At 42.8% G+C, this 20336-nt stretch overlaps 1 protein-coding gene across 6 annotated transcripts in view; it reads left to right on the forward strand.

Moving 5' to 3' along the window:
- Nucleotides 1–20336, forward strand: part of SLF1 (SMC5/6 complex localization factor 1) — a 144614-nt gene that overhangs the window by 96011 nt on the left and 28267 nt on the right. For all 6 annotated transcript variants that reach the window (XM_075593191.1, XM_075593186.1, XM_075593214.1 and 3 more), the window contains 5 exons: nucleotides 1539–1682; nucleotides 3330–3492; nucleotides 3887–4034; nucleotides 7563–7708; nucleotides 14085–14257. In XM_075593191.1, coding sequence (XP_075449306.1) covers nucleotides 1539–1682; nucleotides 3330–3492; nucleotides 3887–4034; nucleotides 7563–7708; nucleotides 14085–14257 — 774 coding nt within the window. The remainder of the gene's footprint in view (nucleotides 1–1538; nucleotides 1683–3329; nucleotides 3493–3886; nucleotides 4035–7562; nucleotides 7709–14084; nucleotides 14258–20336) is intronic.

The following is a 20336-nucleotide window of genomic DNA, read 5'->3' on the forward strand; positions in this document are numbered from 1 at the left end:
CGCAAACATACCTGTTTGAAGAAATTTATCAGAATATTAGTCCAGATATTCAGAATGCATCCATGATTAAAGATAAAGAAAACATCCAGAGATGATTCACTCCAAAATGAACTCTTATAGACACTTTAGATCTGACACTTTAGATATGACACTTAAGAAGTGACTCTTTTGATGTTACGCAGCCATAGTTATAGTGGATAGAGCTATGATGCTTCTAACATTAATATTTTGTCTTGATGTCCTTGTCATTCAGGAATTGTGTGTGTAGGTGCAGCTGGAGGTCTAGGCTATTACTTTCTCTGCTACAGAATGAGAACCAACTATTGTAGTCTGGTTTTCTAGTCTGGAAAGACTTTCATGGAAACCAGGCATTTTTTTTTTCTATGTGGTGTTCCACAACTAATATTTTAAAATTGGTGAAAAAGAAACATACACCATAGATTCATTTTTTTTTATGATTACAATTCCTGGAAGGTGTGCACATTTTGAGCCAGTTCGCTTCATACGGGTTTCATTATAATTTGTAAATTTGCAGTGTCAACATAGCAAAACCGTGCTTTATAGATATATAAAACAATATTTTTTTTAAATTATAAACGGAAGCAAACTTGCTCAGCATTTTCAAACTCCATCAGCAGTTTTGTGTAAATCTCCAAACTTGGACATTTCCTGTGGAAACAACTGCTACTTATGTTTTTAATCACAAAGTAAAATATTGGCAGCTTGGACATTTGTTCATATTGTGAATGTTCATATTTTTGCTGTCTACAGTAAATTGACAGCTTTTAATAAAATGAAATCCCAAAATTACCAAGATTGCCTGCCATTAGTACTCCATATATTACTAGTGTTGTAGGTACGATACTTACGGCAAAACTCTGCTTGTCCAACCTTGTTTATGATTGGAACTTTATCAATCCCTCTCAGTTGTGAACAGAATGGGCTGCTGTTAAAGGCATTCATAGAGCGAAGGGGCCAGTTATAATCCTGTAAAAAGTGACTGTCAAGCAGAATTTTAAATAGATTTCAAATGGCTGTTAAGTTGGAAGAGCAACCAGTTGAAGACTGCAGTAGCCAAGGAGGGAAATACTGAGGTTATTATTAATGTTTACTTGTCGAGTAAATCTGAAAAGTTTGTATCATGCTGTATTGCAGAGGACAACGTCAGGAGTGTTCATGTAAGAGCCATCTTAGAGGAAAACATTGACATGCAACTTTTTAGCATAGAAGGGTTAAAGGGATAATGACATGTATGTTTGGAGGAAGGATAATGATGTGCTGTGTGAAAGGTAGACATGAAAATGCAGCTTAGGAAAGATCAGCAATTCAAGTTAATTGTATCAACCATATAGAATTGGTAATAATGTTATCTATTATGCTATACTGGGAGAATAAACATCTATTTTCCTGTTTAGCCTATGTTCACTGCTATTTATTGTTTTCTACACTCAAGCAGCTCCTATTTTTTAATCTATTGCTGAGTGTTGATTGGACTGGGTAGTGCTGAATGTCTTGCTTGGGTTTGTCACCTTTTGTAGGTCTTGCCTTGAGGACATATCCTGCTCATGCCATCAACCATCTGACCTGGAAATGAAGCCTAATGAACGGAAAGCAATACATGGAGCTCTCCTGAAATTTGTGCTGAATGTAATGCAAGAAGAAGCGAAAGCACTCAGCGCAATGTAAGCTATTCCTTAGGTGTTCATTTATTTAAACCTTGTACCCCAAAGTAATTTACTGGAAACAGCATTTTTAAATGGACAATAAACACAGAGAGGACTTCATTTTTTAATTTGTCTATATCTATATCTGAATAGGTTGCCAAAATGGCATATGTTTTTATTTATTCATTAAACACCAACCACGTAGAAAGAGCATGATATGCGAATGAAATTAGTATAAGAATCCCAGTCATAAAAGTAAAGTGGGACAGGATAATCTGTCCTGTAGAAGTTTTGTTGCTGTAAGTAAAGAGTTAAAGTGTACTCGGTGACTCTCCTATCTCAGCCATTTCTGCTTTACCACATCAGAATGTTTAACATGGTAGTAGGCATGAACAAAACAAAAATGATAACCCCTCCAAAAGCGCTAACCTACACTAAAATGATGGGTGCTAACAGTATGTGCTAAATGTGCTGAAACAATGAAAATTGCTAGTGCAACAACCGGTGAGTAACAAAAATACTGTGAAATAAGCAGCTAGGTAACAATAAGGACAGGTTATTCCAAACCTGATAAATACAATGAACAAACAATATAAAGTCCCCAGCGCTAAAGTCCAAGATACCGTGATCTTATAGGCAGTCTCTGGTCTTTAAGATGGTAATTGGGCTTTTGGTATAGATGCTTCAGATGGGATAATGTCCTTGTAAATGGGTACACCGTCTGGAATGACAGATACAAGACACACTTGATTGCGCAGCGTATTTCTGCAATCAGAGCCCTATCTGAGAGAGAGGAATACTACTCACATAATGGACGCCAATGCAGACAGTTGAGAGGATCTGTGCTTGCTCCCCTTCTCCTCTGCTCCTCTCACGAACCCCACGTGGAGACTGCTTGCTGGAGGCGACCTCAATCTTCAATGTCGTCAGGGGTTAACTCGTTGCGAAATCCCACCGATATGTGACCTTGAAAAAGGAGGGACTGGCCTCCCACAAGCTGCTCCTTTTTCAAGGTGTATAATCTCCCAGTAAGGTCGCTGGGGACTTTATATTGTTTGTTCATGGTAGTAGGCATGTCGTGCTAGAAGGAAATGTAGAGATATCCCATCAAGAAGCTCTGCTGTTGCATGTTGTACTTTTGAGAACCTCAGATCTTCCCTTTCTTTTTGAGTGCCTGCTATACTAGCATTTGTGTCCCAATCCTCTGACACGGTCTGTGACAGGATGGCTGAATTGATGGATGTTGTGTAACTGATGCTAAATAATGCGGTAGTCCCTCCATTTTGTTTTTGTTTTTTTCTTCTTGGGGAGGAGAAAGAGAAAAATCAGATTGTTGTATCCTATGATTCCCCCACCCCTCTCCCCTTCAAACTATTGGAGTAAAAAAAGGGGTAGGAAAAAAGAAAAAGATCTACGAGATCTATAAATATTACGAGAGGACATGATAGAATAAGTAGTAAATAATGACAGAAAAGCAGTGAAGAAAGATTACACGTGTGGGTTTCTAAATAAGCATGGAGAGCTGCTTTCATTATTGAAATAGAACTCAGTTCCTGTCTAAATATTGGGGGGGGGGGGGAGAGGATATTGTTTTTATTACATGCTATTAATGATAAACTAATTTATTTACATGCACTTTTTTTGAAATTTTTTTTTCCATTTTAGGCTTTGTGAATGCACAGATTCCCAATATAACGTTTTATCTCAATCTGTTACTGTCCACATCTTTTGGTCTGAAAACAGAACTCTAAAGCTTTTAACCAAACAAATGATTACCCTAACAGACTGGGTTGCGAGATCCCATAAAGAAAAATACCAGATAGACGATGTAAGTGGGATTGGATTATTCAACTCTGAGAAACATTTTGTAAATCCTGCTGTTGACTTTTGGGGTTACCTTTGACAGTGGAATGTGAAAGCCTTTCAAGTGCAGAGAACTATTACTAATGGCTATTCCCTTCTCTTTTACTCCTATGGTCAATTGTAGAAACATCTGCATTTTTAATTCAGGGATTCTATAGCATTTCACAGTGAAACCATTCTCTGCTTCAAGGGCCTTTATTCTAAATTACTGTTGGGGGGGCGGGAGGGGGGGATGGTGCATACAATTAATATAGCAGCATACTCTTGTTTATTGGGGTTTAACAGAAAAAGGTGCATAACTACGTTTTAAAGCCTCACTTTAGTAATCATACTAATGCTCCCAAATATGTTACAATTAGGTCGTCATACAAGACGCAGCATATCAGCTGAATAGAATGCTTGGTGCTGCTGTGGAATATTGGATTCTTATAGGCTTTTATCTGGATAAAAACTTGTTGCATCAGGTTGTTGATGACTTGACATTCTACATCTGTGTTCAATGTGAAGGTGAGTATACTTGCCATGTAAACAGTCTTTCCATCTACACCAAATGTGCATGTAACGTTGTGATTAATGTGACTATAAAGCCGCATACAGTGAGCTACACCCAGGCTGTATGTAATAATAAAATATATTGTTTAATTTTATGTATTGTTTAATACAAATAGGGCATTTTTAATGTGCTGTTATACTTGGGGCTATAGTAAACCAATGGCTTTGATTGATTTAATAGGGTAAAAACAATTATTTTAGGATGAATAGCAGTACTTTGTATATTAATGTATCAATTGTGCCGGCAAAATCCTTCGAAAACGTATTCGCTAATGAATGATTGTCACATCTGTATATATAAACACTGCAGACAACCTGGAAAACTGCTGATGTTTCTGGACTAGGTTTTGTGTAGTGTGACCAACACAGAACTTGTACACACGGTTGTAGCATCTTGATTCGTTGCCAGAGGCTATACTTGTTTACTACCGTCTATGCTTTTCTTGCCAAGTTATGGTTGTTTAAGGATCTTGACATGTCAATTGCTTGTTCCCAAGTCACGGTTTTTATTCATGGTTGTACTGTGATTTCATTACAGATTCAATGCAACATGCAGCAGGCCATTGTGTTATTTATTTAAAATGTAACCTGAGATTATCCCCTTTGTTTGTAACTTTCACAGTGATGGAGAGATTTGGGGTTAAGGGTATAAATTGTGAAAGAGTGGGGAGCTAGTGCCTGGTATAAGCTGATACAGTAGATGTAGAGCTGACTGGCTAGTTTGTAAACATTTTACATTTTTGTGCAGCATTTTATCCAGACTATTGAAGCGGCAGCTTGGCTTGCTAAAGTGCCACCATTAGTCTTTCGCCCCCTGGGTACTGCAACCTGGGGGTTTGAGACGTATAGGGATGCACTTGACGTGCGTTTTGCTGAATGCTCAGCTTCTAGGGTCCCACCGCACATTTTTTTCCTTTTATTCTAAAAATATATTTATTAAAAGTTGAGTGTTGTGGGGCTATAACAGTACAAAACTAATAGGAAAAGGTCAAGTGCAGTGCACCAATATTAGGGTTTCTTTATAAGCACCCTGTTTTAAAGCTTTTACATTTTTAAAGCTAAACAATATTCACAACAGTATGGGTGCTGAAACATTATTTGCCTACCAACACTACAATAAACTTTTCTCAAATAGACATAGAAGAGAGAAGGCGGCTTGATTCTGCCCTCATTGTTAAAAAGAAAAATTCACATTCACCTCTTGACAAAAAGATTTCTTGGATGATATTAAAATAGTTATGATGTACAGGCATAGGAAGACAAAAAAAGGAGAAATTATGGGTCACTGATATTAACTCGGATCTCTATTGTAATTACCACACGCAAAATGTGACTAGTTACCATTTACTGTATACAGGATACTTCATATAGTCTAATAGTTATCATTCTGTAATGTGTTCTATATTGTATAAAACACCATGCAGATTGTGGCACTTGAGTATTTGGAACTATCAGAGGGTTTTGATATAAAGATCCTGAAATAAACATCTGAGATGCTCCTTTTTGCATTTGCTGAGGAGTATAATATCACTGTCTAGTTGTGCCTGTTTTTTCAGTAAATCCTTTAGCTTCATTTGAGTGCGGTACAATGTTGTATCTTCCATATTTTGATGTAGACGTATCTGTACCGTGTTATCCGAGCTTAATTATCAAAAAATAAATAGACGATACCGTTCTGTGGCTAACGAAATGCTTTTATTTGTGCGAGCTTTCGAGATACACTGATCTAGTGTGTGTGTGTGTGTGTGTGTGTGTGTGTGTGTGTGTGTGTGTGTGTGTGTGTGTGTGTGTGTGTGTGTATATATATATAGATATCTATAGATGATATGTAGCCCTATTTCCCCCTGTACACAGATAGCTACTGGTACTGCCCTTTTACCTGTTGGATCCCAGGAGCCTAAGCCTCCGCCACGGAGAGCCTGGGGTGATATACTTACAGATCTGGTGCAGCGCCTCCACTTTAGAGGGATCCCAACGTAGTGGGAGGAGCCCCTCACAGGACCCAACAACATTAATCACACCCACACAGTGTAAAATAGAACCACCTTTACTTAGCAACGTATTTCTTACCACTCTAATAATGTTATAACAGTATTTGACTAATAGTACAACTGCCCATGCACCATGCAAGGCGTAACCCTCCAGCATGTTAGCCCACGCCATGTCCACAATACTGTATGAGGCCCTTGGCCACTCTTCCTCTTAAGTGTCCCCAAGTTATGACCCCCTCCGCTTAGGCGTGATCAGCGCCGTACTGTACAGTATGTTGGTGCACTTTATAACAATACCTGCCGGGTGCTCCAGCACCCAGGCCCGCCGACAACTTCACAAAGGATCTGCCGATCCACAGTCTTCTCCGCGAAATCCTGAACTTCACTGGAGATATTGTCCGTGGGTGACCCCACCCTGAAGGCAGTCTCTCTCTCTTAGTGGAGCTCTGGTCCCAGAACTCACTTCTCAGGGTTGCGCAGACTGGCAGCTGTGTCCCTGACTATCACTGCTAATGGGGCAGAGTCAGTACCTAAGGCCTGTCCTTAAAGCAGCCACAAGCTGGTATTGATTCTTGGGGGTGGGGGGGATGGGGTTCTAGCCTAGTGCCGAGGCTACTTTCCTATCTGCACCTGCACCTCCTTCCCCTATCCTCTCCTGGCACTTACTGACTAGTGTGGTCTGAGTGTGTCATATCCCTATCCTGTCAGTAGGAATATCTAAAGCCCTATTGGCTATCTGAGGCATGTGATTGCCTCCGAGGCTCATTGGATATGTAGTCCCAGCTCAGAGCCTCTATCTGATTGGTTCTGCTTCGCGTGCTTTGTACTGCGCATGCGCGAGTTGTCTGAGGGCATGCGCGACCATTGCGCAAGATGGCGGTGCCCTATGACAGATACCACCGGGAGCCCCCGGCGACGCATTTCCCCCTCCCCCTTGCAGTTTCCTAACACGCAGCAATGGTCCCTGCTCTCAGCAGAGGTTTGGGGGGAAAGAAACGGAAGACCTGGCTACAGATATATAGATAGATAAACCAGGGATGTGCACAGTGGGGGACGCATGAGATTTTCTGGGGGGAGCAGCCGTTAGAGGCCCCACGCTTCACCGAAGGCATTTAAATGAAATGCCGGGGATCGCGTGAGACCTCTGTAAAACTGACCTCACTTACCTTACCATCCAGCGACGCGTCGTCATGTCAACCCGGTGTCATTTGATGCTGAAGCCATGCAGAAGGGGGTTCGCGAGCAGGGGGAGACCAGGTAGTGGCGCAGGACGAATACATTGCGCACCCCTGATATTGCCTGTGCTTCTTGAGCAATTCTTGGTATTTTTCCATTGAAATCACACAGATTAGTTCCCTGCTAGTCAAGCAAGTGTTACACTACAGCTTCGGGAAAAAATCAAATGATAGAATAACAAAGAGAAGCAAACCTCCACTTTTCTCCACTCTCTGTCAATGCTTCTTCAAATAATGTGTCATTTTTATCTCCACAGACTTTTCACTGGAGGAGAAAGAGACATTTGTTTGCTCTATAGCTTCTCCATGGCTTCAAATGTTTGTCGCAGAAGTTATTTTTAAAAACCTTTGTATGAAAAGCAACTTTAACACTTCTGCTGATCCTTTATCTCTAGAAAAACTGGTAAGCAGAAATTTTCTACCTCCTTAGTAATTTCACCTTTTGCATTGCTTTGCGTTGCCGAAAACCCTGGCAGCAAAGTGGGTAACTTTTAAACAACAGTAACAAACTTATTTTTATCCCTCTCATTTTTATATTTGTGTCTAAGTATGTACAGCTAAACCCCGTTATAACGCGGGTCTCGGGGTCCACCCCGAGACCACCGCGTTACTAACGGGGTCGCGAGAAAAAAAATGGCCGCCGCGCTTTAGCGCATATTCATCCCGCGGGACAGGAGATGGGAGCGGGCATGTTCCTTCCGCTCCCCGCTTCCCCCTGTCACCGCGGGACAGGCCGCGGGGCAGGAGATGGGAGCGGGGATGTCCCTCCTGTCCCCGCTTCCCCCTGTCGCCGCGGGACAGGCCGCGGGGCAGGAGATGGGAGCGGGGATGTCCCTCCTGTCCCCGCTTCCCCCTGTCACCGCGGGACAGGCCGCGGGGCAGGAGATGGGAGCGGGGATGTCCCTCAGGTCGCCGCTTACCTCAGATCCCGCTGCCTGCATGGAGGTGGTAGCGGGGGTTTCTTCTCCCCACCGCTGTCCCTGGCGCTCCCGCTGCCTGCGCGGCAGGAGGGGGGGGAGCGGGTGGTGGTGCTGGTCGCGGCCTTTCCTCTGCTCCGACCCCATCCCCCGTCTGTGTAGAGTGAGAGAGTGTGTGTGTGTATGTATATATGGGAGAGAAAGTGTGTGTGTGTGTATATGGGTGTGTGTATGTGGGTGTGAGTGTGTGTAAGTGTCTGTGAGTGTGTGTAAGTGTCTGAGTGTGTGTGTAAGTGTGTGTAAGTGTGTGTGTGTCTGTGAGTGTCTGTGAGTGTCTAAGTGTGTCTAAGTGTGCGTGAGTGTGCGTGAGTGTGCGTAAGTGTGCGTGGGTGTGTGTGAGTGTGCGTAAGTGTCTGTGAGTGTCTGTAAGTGTGTGTGAGTGTGTGTGCAGTGTGTCAGTGTGTGCAGTGTGAGCAATGAGGAGTGTGTGTGCAGTGTACAGTGTGTGTGCAGTGTGTCAGTGTGTGCAGTGTGAGCAATGTGCAGTGTGTGCAGTGTGAGCAATGAGCAGTGTGTGTGCAGTGTGCAGTGTGTGTGCAGTGTGTGTGCAGTGTGTGTGCAGTGTGGCAGTGTGAGCAATGAGCAGTGTGTGTGCAGTGAGTGTGTGCAGTGTGTGCAGTGTGTGCAGTGTGTGCAGTGTGTGCAGTGTGCAGAAAAAAAAAATTTTAATTTTTTTTTTTTTTAAAAACGGGAGCCACGGGAAAACCGCGTTATAACCGAATCGCGTTATAACGGGGTTTAGCTGTACCTCTTCCATATAGTGTAATGAAGGCAACAATATGTTCTCAGCGATGTATTCATTTACTTTCTCGCTTGTATGGTCTGTACGAGTCCTTGAGTCGCACAAATATTAACACATTTTGTGTGACTTTCTTGCCAAGCTTAAGAAACACAACAGAGGATTGAAATATATATCGTGTTATTGTTTTCTTCATTTCATTAGCCGGTTTCAGTCTCAGGAACATGAGAAAGTGTTTGAACTTGACATTTTCAATTTCCTGATGTTGACATGCAAATGAGCATACAGTGTGTCTTTTACTTACTGAGCATGTCCGTGGCCTGATTCTGAATATCAAGCCACGGGACCAGCACATTTCTGTTTTTAATGTACCATGCACATTGCAGGCTTGCACATTGATAACCATTTTACACACCATAGCATATTTGTGCCTGCAACCCTTCGTTTCAGCTTCCTATTTTGTTCTTGTGCACCCTCCATAATAGAATTGTTCACATTATTGAATGTCTACTGTAACCCGCAAACATAAAATGGGGTTGAAATATAATTTTCTCAGCAGAATATGAAACTGTAGCTATATAAACCAGGATAAATTCAGTGTTACTTAACACCCATGTAAGACACTTCTGTCCTTGGAATACTCCTTTATTTTGTGTTCTTGTAAGCCACAGTGATCCTTTTCCAGTTACGGAACCTGTTTATAGGCAAGCTACACCACTTCCGCCTTGCAGTGGTACCACATGTATCACTAATCAAATATAACGTCCTCCTGTCTCTTTATAATGGAATCAGTGCTTTTTTTTGTTTGTTTTGTTAGATTCTTTTTTTTTTTTTATAGCTCTAATCTAGTACTTTAGAAGTCTGTTTTTTTAACAATGCAAAGCAATATTTTAGCCTTTTCTGTGTCAATGGGGCTGCCAGGGGTGTTACCTGCCTTCAAATAAAGCTAAACCATTTTAATCTTAAATAGTTTTTCGGCATTTTCTGAACAATGATTACTGATCCACTCTCTCGTCCTTCACTAGTGTCTCATACTGCCTGCAGCTCCCGTGGTGCAGTGTTGTATGTGTAAGACGCCGGCCTCGAGTAACTCCGTGGCCTTATTCTTGAGAGACACTTTTTTGGTTCCTTTGGGGTAGATGGGGAAGAATCGTAATAAAGTATTTGCAGTAAATGTGTGGAACTATAAAAGACTAATCCCTTTTCAGTGCATGATTTTTATTTGGTATATTTGTTGTTTTAAAATAATACTCAAGTGATTTGACATGATCCTGAAATGTTTTTAATCTGTCCTCAAACGGGTTTAATATTTTTTTTTGCCAAAATCAAAGATGGCAGGCGAGGGCATCAGCCTTCCCTATAGGTGCCAATAATGAGTTCTTTTAAATGCCTCTTGGGAGTTTTCCTGCACATAATATAATGAAGTATGTGACCATTTTAAAACATTATTCTGCAAATAAATACACCGTACTAAATTTCAGTAAAAAAAAAATTGTTTTTTTTTGTTTTGTTTTTTCCCCCCAGAAATTGAATTCATTGATATTCTAGGTTATGTTTCTTTATCATAAAACAGCTCTTGGTAAAACAATGTATTTGTCATTATTATGTGAAAGCATACCTGCCAAGATACCAGATTCTTCATGATCATGGACCTCCTTGGATAAGGTGTTTTGTAACTACCCTATTTCCTCGATTCTAAGACACCATCGATTCTAAGACGCACCCTTGATTTAATAAAAAAATTGTGGGAAAAAAAAAACCAATATATTAAATGTGCAGATTTTTTTTTTTTTTTAAGCAAACAGTAGCATACATTTATCTGCACTAGAGAGAGGCAGACACAGAATGGGGAGAGAGAGAGACAGTATCGGATGAGCAGAGAGAGAATGGATGGGGGGAGGAAGGAGAGAAAGGAGGGAAGGGGGGGAGAGAAAGGAGGGAAGGGGGGAGAGAAAGGAGGGAAGGGGGGGAGAGAAAGGAGGGAAGGTGGGGAGAGAAAGGAGGGAAGGTGGGGAGAGAAAGGAGGGAAGGGGGGGAAAGGAGGGAAGGGGGGGGAAAGGATGGAAGGAGGTGGGAAAGGGGGGAAGGAGGGGAGAAAGGAGGGAAGGGGGGGAGAAAGGAGGGAATGGAGGGATGGGGGTAGAAGGGGATGGGGGAGAAGGGGATGGGGAAGAATGGAGACAGTGGAGGGGAGGGAGACAGTGGAGGGGAGGAGGGGAGGGAGACAGTGGAGGGGAGGGAGACAGTGGAGGGGAGGGAGACAGTGGAGGGGAGGGGGGAGGGAGACAGTGGAGGGGAGGGGGGGAGGGAGACAGTGGAGGGGAGGGGGGGAGGGAGACAGTGGAGGGGAGGGGGGGAGGGTAACAGTGGATGGGGAGGGTGGGAGGGAGACAGTGGATGGGGAGGGTGGGAGGGAGACAGTGGATGGGGAGGGTGGGAGGGAGACAGTGGATGGGGAGGGTGGGAGGGAGACAGTGGATGGGGAGGGTGGGAGGGAGACAGTGGATGGGGAGGGGGAAGGGAGACAGTGGTGGGGAGGGGGACACACATAGAGACACATACACAAACACAGAGTGACAGGGACACACACACATACACAAACACACACAGAGTCACACAGAGAGAGACACATACACACACACACAGAGTGACAGAGACAAACACACACAGAGACACATACACAAACACACACAGATTAACAGACACACAGAGAGAGACACATACAGTACACACACACAGAGTGACAGAATCACACAGAGACACATACACACACACACACACAGAGTGACAGAGAATCACACAGAGAGACACATACACACACAGAGTGACAGAGGATCACACAGAGAGAGACACATACACACACAGAGTAACAGAGAATCACACAGAGAGACACATACACACACAGAGTGACAGAGGATCACACAGAGAGAGACACATACACACACAGAGTAACAGAGAATCACACAGAGAGAGACACATACACACACACAGAGTGACAGAGACACACACACACACAGAGTAACAGAGAATCACACAGAGAGAGACACACACACACACACAGAGTGACAGAGACACACACATACACAGAGACACATACACACACAGAGTGATAGAATCACACAGAGAGAGACACATACACACACAGAGTGACAGAGAATCACACAGAGAGAGACACATACACACACAGAGTGACAGAGACAAGGGAGGGGTCGGAGGGCTCGTGGGGCTGGCAGCCGAAGCTGTGAGTAGCAGAGGGGGGGGGGGGGGCGAGGGTTCATGGGGCTGGAAGCTGTGAGTAGCAGAGGGGGGGGCGGAGGGTTCATGGGGCTGGAAGCTGTGAGTAGCAGGGGGGGGGCGGAGGGTTCATGGGGCTGGAAGCTGAGTAGTGGAGGGTTCATGGGGCAGGAAGCTGTGAGTAGCAGAGGGGGGGCGGAGGGTTCATGGGGCTGGAAGCTGTGAGTAGTGGAGGGTTCATGGGGCAGGAAGCTGTGAGTAGCAGAGGGGGGGCGAAGGGTTCATGGGGCTGGAAGCTGTGAGTAGCAGAGGGCTGGAAGCTGTGAGTAGCAGAGGGCTGGAAGCTGTGAGTAGCAGAGGGCTGGAAGCTGTGAGTAGCAGAGGGCTGGAAGCTGTGAGTAGCAGAGGGCTGGATGCTGTGAGTAGCAGAGGGCTGGAAGCTGTGAGTAGCAGAGGGCTGGAAGCTGTGAGTAGCAGAGGGCTGGAAGCTGTGAGTAGCAGAGGGCTGGAAGCTGTGAGTAGGAGAGGGCTGGATGCTGTGAGTAGCAGAGAGCTGGATGCTGTGAGTAGCAGAGGGCTGGAAGCTGTGAGTAGCAGAGGGCTGGAAGCTGTGAGTAGCAGAGGGCTGGATGCTGTGAGTAGCAGAGGGCTGGATGCTGTGAGTAGCAGAGGGCTGGAAGCTGTGAGTAGCAGAGGGCTGGAAGCTGTGAGTAGCAGAGGGCTGGATGCTGTGAGTAGCAGAGGGCTGGATGCTGTGAGTAGCAGAGGGCTGGATGCTGTGAGTAGCAGAGGGCTGGATGCTGTGAGTAGCAGAGGGCTGGAAGCTGTGAGTAGCAGAGGGCTGGATGCTGTGAGTAGCAGAGGGCTGGATGCTGTGAGTAGCAGAGGGCTGGAAGCTGTGAGTAGCAGAGGGCTCGTGGGGCTGGAAGCTGTGAGTAGCAGTCAGGGACGGTCAGCTGGTGGTGCCGCTACAGCCGCACTGCTGTGGGTCGCAGAGGGGGGGCCAGCACTTCAAGCAACCAACTGAGACAAGGGGGAGAGTGGGCGGGGGGCCGTGGTTCAAGCAGACGGCTACCGCGCTTTTTGTTAAAACGCTGAAAGCTGCACGCCCTCCGTCTGCAGCGCCCCCAAGCAGGTTTTTTTTTTTTTTTTTTTTTTAGTACATCGATTCTAAAACGCACCCCTATTTCAGAGATGTGAAATTGGGAAAAAAAGTGCGTCTTAGAATCGAGGAAATACGGTAGTTGCATGTCCGCCTCACTATGCAGTTTAAAAATGCTGCAGGGACCATTCACTATGGTAGAGCTTGCGATATAAGTAACTATAGTAACATTTAATGTCTATTTCAAGCACATACTTCAATATGTTTGACCGATGTACAATATATTTCCTGGATGTATTGTTCTTAAAGTGGCATTATAATTTGCACATTTGGGGGGAGGGGGGTTGGTTCAATAGATGCAGCTGTTGCTTGTCTTTAAGGATATGTAATTATCTATATTATATTCCTGGGTTCACAATATGGCCGCCTAAAAGTGCTGTGCCTTTGTAAATGGTTGCTATAGCAACCCAAGGAAGCTCAATGCATTGCAACTCATTATAAAGGACATAGTGTGTGTGGGGGAGTGGAGGGGGGAGAAACAGTAAGTAGTATCTAATACTACACAACTGATATATCTATCAGGATATTCAATGTATTGCTATTGAGTAGACTGGAATATGCTTATGTGAAAATAAAAACGCAACCCCCCGCCCCACCCCAAATAAATGAATAAGCAAATGTGTTGTCAAAACAAGTTCTGTAACATTCACAACTTCTTTCCCAACAGCTCTGTTCATATATCCCAGTTTTATGGGGAGTGGGAACATGTGGCAATGAAAAAATGCAGAAGATCAAGGGAAAAGGGAAAATAGGCCAGCAGCCTTTCCAGCAGTCTCAAGGGGCTTTAATGATGCTAAATGGTGAAAAGCAGAACCAAGGCGAAGTGCTGCTCGATCTGCCGTAAGTAATACATATAACATCACCATTTTATTTTCTGCTTTGGGGGACAGCTCCTGACCTGACACATATCTTGAACTTTATGTGACCTGTGTTGTTGTCTGAACATGTATCCGACTACCAGAAAACCATTTTGTGTTTAACCTGCTACACATGAGTACCTGTAATTTGTTCCTTAACTAGTGTAAAAGGAACTGCAGATTTACAAAGAGCAATGTGTTGCAAGGTCTTGAAACACTGAAGTGGTTAATCCATATACTAATTGTATTTGTTTCCACCCCAAAGGAACATTTCTTTTTATTAATTAAGAATGACCCTAATCTGTAAATTTTAGTATGTATTGTTCATTAGGCTTCAACATATCAATTTAAGATTACATTTCAGAAACTTGACAAAATGAGTTTTTGCACTAGTAAGAAATGTACTGTAGGATTTTGCTTCCTAATCCCTCGAGTTGATTTATCTCACCTACACACATTTGTTCCTGAGCCGCTCGGCCTTATTTTATTTATTTTACTATTATTTTAAAGGCTGCATAACAATAAAAAAGGCAGGAACCGAGTGCAACAAATGGAGCGCTTACACAACATTCAAGGGGGGGTGTAAACAATTTGGTCATTATGCAAGTTGCAGAAGATGCTTTAAAAGTAAATTTTAGACCAGGAGTGTCCAACTACAGTCCTCAAGGGCCACCATCAGGTCAGGTTTTAAGGATATCCCTGCTTCAGCACAGGTGGCTCAATCATTCTGACTGAGCCACCTGTGCTGAAGCAGGGATATCCCTAATATCTGGCCTCTGTGGTGGCCCTGAAGACTGGAGTTGGCCACCCCTGCTTTAGACCTTGTTAGTATTGCATCATAGGTCGCCAGTTATGTTCAAACATGCTTATTGTCAATTAACAGAAGTAATTTTTACTATGCTCCTACTGTCCCATGTATTGCCACTGGGGAGCAAAAGATTCCTTCCAGAATGAAGCAACTGACCATTTTGTCTCAGAAATTGGGTGAGCAGTACCTTTTTGTGAGGGAAGAATTAATTTCTAGCTCTTTCCCTAAAAAAAGGCCCTACAGTATGGATGCGAACATAAACATGGTTTTTATTAAATCTATTATGGCTGAAGAATTACTGGATAAAAATACAGCCCAGCCAAATATGGTACATGAACCCAACTTGGTATTTTTTCCTGCAGCATACATTGGAAGAATGTGAATAAAGTTTGAGGTGTAAGGTTTCTTCTAATTAGGATTGTATACGATTTCTGATGGCTATTGATATTTTGCTGGTGTTTTCCATTCCTCTGTCTAATGCTTTCCCAAAAATGTTCCCAGGCATAGGGGTAAAGGACTTAACCCTGCATTTTACATGAAGCTTGGATGTTGCCACATGACGCAACAAATTTAGTTTTCTGTTTCATTTGTTTACAGTTATCAGAGGAATATAAGAAATGCTTAATCTATGTGTAACTCCACTCTGTTGCATATTTTTAGTATTGAAAATATTCAAATGTTTTAAGGATATCCTGTAAAAGACATCACAATATGTAGAATTCTGGTCTGCTGTTAGTGAGAAACCCAGTCTGGGAGGAAAGGCAGATAATGGTAAATAAGAGACACCGTTGAAGGAAAGGAGGGCATATTAACCCATTAAGTGTTGAAAGAGCCACGGGCCCTCCAGCACTTGCCGCTTCTCCGAAGTGATCCCTTGATTGCTTTGTCGCCGGTGATGTAAGGTGAGGAGTCATCCTCCTTCCATTCCACTTCCTCATTAATCGCGTGGAGCGCAGAACGTGATCTCCCCTTGAAAATCGAGCACAAATGTTATGACGAAGCTACAACGTTATTGGGCCCCAGGAGTGCCAGAGCATATGACGTAGTATCTACTGGGTGACCCTCTAGTGTAGGTCCGTGAATATTAGGGAGCCATGCTATATAATCAAGTCAATTAACATTGAAGTACGCCTGTTCTATTCGAACCCAGAGTTTGTTGTTATAATTATCAAATCAGCCGGATGATCGGATTAGGGTAGATATTTTAGTTCTATGGATACTATTTTGAAAGATGAAATAACGATCACATTTTGTACATCCTTTAAAAAATAGAGATTTAATCTGAAATAGGCATACCATTCTATAGAGAATATGAAGTTAAACGTTCTAAATGTTATTTCAAGTGAGCAGTGGTACAAAGTTAAGATGTTAAGTTTATTAACAAGTACGTAATTTGTTCTTAGTTCCGTTTAAAAGGAAAGTTGAGGTTTAGCCGCTTGACCTTGTCGCAAGGTTTCCAAATTTGATGCATTAAAAATCTTTTCACTTTCTATTCAGCAACACATTTAAACCAGGTTTAGCAAGTAAGAAAAGGATGTCATCTGCATGTAAATGCTATTTCATGCTCCTGCAATGTTAACTTTATACCAGAGATATCTGGGTTGTTTCTAAAATGTTCTGTGTAAGTTTCCATGACATGTGAAAAAATTAAAGTTATTAGTAGGTAGCTAGGGTTGCCAGGTGGCGTGTCCAAAAATACTGGACACAATGTTAAAAGATGCGACCCCCATGCCCCCGAATACATATACAAAATACCCCCACCTCCCCAATACATAAAATACACCCCCACCTCCCCCCATCCTCATCTCATCCTGGCCCCCCATCATCATGATCTTATCCTATCTCCCCAGGCTGGCCCCCATCATCATCTCTCCCCCCCCCTCCTCCCAATGTTTTGTCCGCCCCCGCTGTCCTCTGATTGCCCGGCCACTGTCCGCCCTCCAGTCTCAGCACAGTGCCAGCCCATGTGCTTGCCAGCGTAAGTTCCCAACAATGGTAATACCGGACACATACGTGTCTGGTATTACCACCAATTTTATACCGGACAGGCAGCAGAATTACCGGCTTGTCTAGGTGAATACCGGACACCTGGCAACCATATAGGTAGCTCTGTTGGAAATATGAGAGCAGATCAGTGAGAGAACAGTTATGGGATTCTCTCTTTTCGTTTTATTGCTTATTCTAGGTTACAGGAAGTGAGGTCAGCAGAAATATTGCCTAATTTTTCTTTATCTGAATTGGCTGCATCATTAATGTTATCATATGATTGGGACCATAAATCCGGCCATCCTGTTAACGATCTTAAATGTGATTTTATAGTATATACCTTGTCCTTGGCATACTCGTCCACCATCTTCATGATATAAACTTGGATAGGTGATCTATCTCAGTGACATTGACGCTTACCAACCGGACACACACCGTACTGGCCCTAGCTGTGGATTTAATTTGTAACCCTATTTGTACTCGCCGCCTCTTGTATGTTTGCTCAGCGGGTCTTGTGTTCCTGTGGGGGATCACCACGTCTTGGACTTACTGATGCCACCCCTTGAACCAGCAAAGACATTTTGGACTGCTCAACAGAACTTGCATCCCATGTTGGAGTCTGTTTCTAACCTGTTCCTCTCAGGGTAAACTGTAATGTTTTTTTTTCCAAGTCGCAACCCGCCCTGTAGCGCCCACGCAATGAGTTTACGCTACGACTCCACTGCCGTTGGCCAACTATAAATCGGCCCCTCCGTGTCATGTGATTTTCTCACTGCCATAGAAGCCTTCAATGCACTGAAAAAAGCCGCCTCCTCCCTCTAATTCAAAAGCCACATTTGTAATTTCCTAAAACAATATATTATTTGTTCTTGCCTTGTTTACCTCTCCCTGCGATCTTGGTGATTAATCCCTTTCCTTTAATATTGTATCATTTTGGAGGTATTTGTTTGTAATTTTGTAGACTTGTAACAGCTATTTATTTGGCCATTGCTTCTTGCCATGGTTAAAAGGGCTGTCCCACCTAGTACCAAAGTGTAGTGACATTTGTTGTGCGTTTAATGAAGACTATTTAAAGAGAATTTTTTTTTTATATAGTGACCAAATGTTTGAGATGTTTTACAATCTTTCTCTTTGATTATAAAGCGATTAGCGGGACTGACCATTTACCTTTATGTTCTTTGTGGAGAAAGTACACATTATTAGTTCACCTGGGAAGGGTGTAGCACAGCACGTATTTGATGAGAATAAATAAAAAATGGATACTTGTTTTCAGAAGAAACAAGTAATTAAAACCTTTAGAAGATTGTCTCCCTTCAGTTAAAGATGATGGTTGCATTAAGCTTGTTCTTTGACGTACAATAACAAACCACCGTACATCGAATTAACATCAATGTCTGTTGGTTTAGTTGTGGCATTGTCCTAGAAAGATTTGTCGAATTTCTCTAACAAATAAAACTGTTTATTGAGGAAAATTTAAAAAAAATCCTATCCGGAGGTAAATGATACACCATGGCTGACAAGTTAGATGCTTTTACTGATTTCTGTACTTACTTGAATGAGTTAAATGTTAAACTGCAAGGTTTGGGGAAAACAATTTACATCCTGATAGATAACATCACGGCCTTTGATAAAAGAAAAAAAGAAAAAATTCAACGTGATTTGGACAGCCATACTTTGAAGTATTTTCCTCAACTGAAAAATCTTCCTGATGATGTGGAAATTCACGGAGGATTAGAAACACAGAATATGGAAGTTTTATCTGCGATTAAGACCGCTGCAGGGGCAACGTTTTCATCGGACTTTAGGCAACTCAAAAATACCATAAAATGTCTCAAATATCCTGATGCTGTACTGCTGAAAAACTTAAAACTCAATGTCTTTGGTTGGATTCAATGAAGTAATTTTGAAATGGAATGAATGAAATGTCAGGCTAGTTTTATTTGGAAGGTAAAGTTTGTTGAATTGAGAGAAGAATGTTGAAGAAATGGAATGTCAACGATTGGCCATGTCCCCATCAAATGTAAAGGCGGAGGATGAGGTCACTAGAGCCTGGAACAGTTTGCCAGTAACGTTTGGTACATTGAAAAATGTGCAGTGGCAATTGTATCAATTTGTTCATCTACCTACACCTGTGAAAGTTTGTTTTCTACCATGAATCAAGTCTGATTTAAGGGGTAGACTTACAAGTGAAAGCAGTGCTGCTTGCGTTACTTTGAAGAGGAATAATTATCAACCTAATATTTAAAACTATAATAGATTCGGCAGCAAATTTCACACTAATTTAGTAAGCAGGAGCCAAATAAAATAGTACCAAATACTGCAGTTTATATTCTGTTTCTTTTATGTATGTAAAATACAACAAACGTTTTGGGCATGCGAAAAAGTTTTAAAATTATTTTTTTTTTATGCGTTTTGACACTTGCTCCTAAAAAGGTTCTCCATCTCTGGTCCTGGGCATTTAGTCGCTGCCGCCACTGGCATTTATCCGCCACTTACCTTGCCGCAGGGATATCTCGCTGCTGGCCCGCTGCGTCACAGTAAGCCCCTAACCTTACCCCAGTCACCTTACCCATAAAACCTTACCCCCCCCTAACTGTAAAAACCTGTAACCCCAATGCTAATTAAGGAAGGATGGTCCCAGGGGGGGCCTTGGCGGAGCACTACCGAAGAGAAGGAGGGGGCTGCAACCAGTAATGAATAAAAACGCTTTATTGAGTGGTCAAACAAAAGTACATGGTCCCAATGCTAATTATCTAGTTTAGGGCCGAAACGGTGGCGGCGAAGTGTCCACCGACGGCTGAATGTCGGCGGCTAAAAAGTGCATCCGTGTCCACTCGTCCCATTCCATTGGGAAATATCAAAAGTTGGAAAGAAAACAAAGCTACAAACTTCACATTTTTAAGAGTACTTCAGATTTCTAATCCCCATCCCCTCCCAGAAAATATTTGAGACTCCATGGTTTAAGCAGCTCTGATCATGTTGCTGCTGCTACTGTAACCAATTCCAGGCAAATATCTTTTTGCATGTGCTCTTTCACTTTTTTACATCACATTGTTGCCCCTACTTTATATTTGTAGAAGTATGTGCTGTCTCTTTCAATATCCTAGTGTTCTACATGGAGTAGCACATTGTTTGAGCTGCTTGCCATGCAACATGGCAGATGTTTTTCTAGTGTTTACATTTTTGCCTAATTAAGATCTTAAGACACGAAATATAATACACAGTATAATACACAGTAACCTAGTGATTCACCATTAGACAGGAGTCG

The sequence above is a fragment of the Ascaphus truei genome, chromosome 1 (genome assembly GCF_040206685.1).
Source record: "Ascaphus truei isolate aAscTru1 chromosome 1, aAscTru1.hap1, whole genome shotgun sequence".
Lineage (NCBI taxonomy): Eukaryota > Metazoa > Chordata > Amphibia > Anura > Ascaphidae > Ascaphus > Ascaphus truei.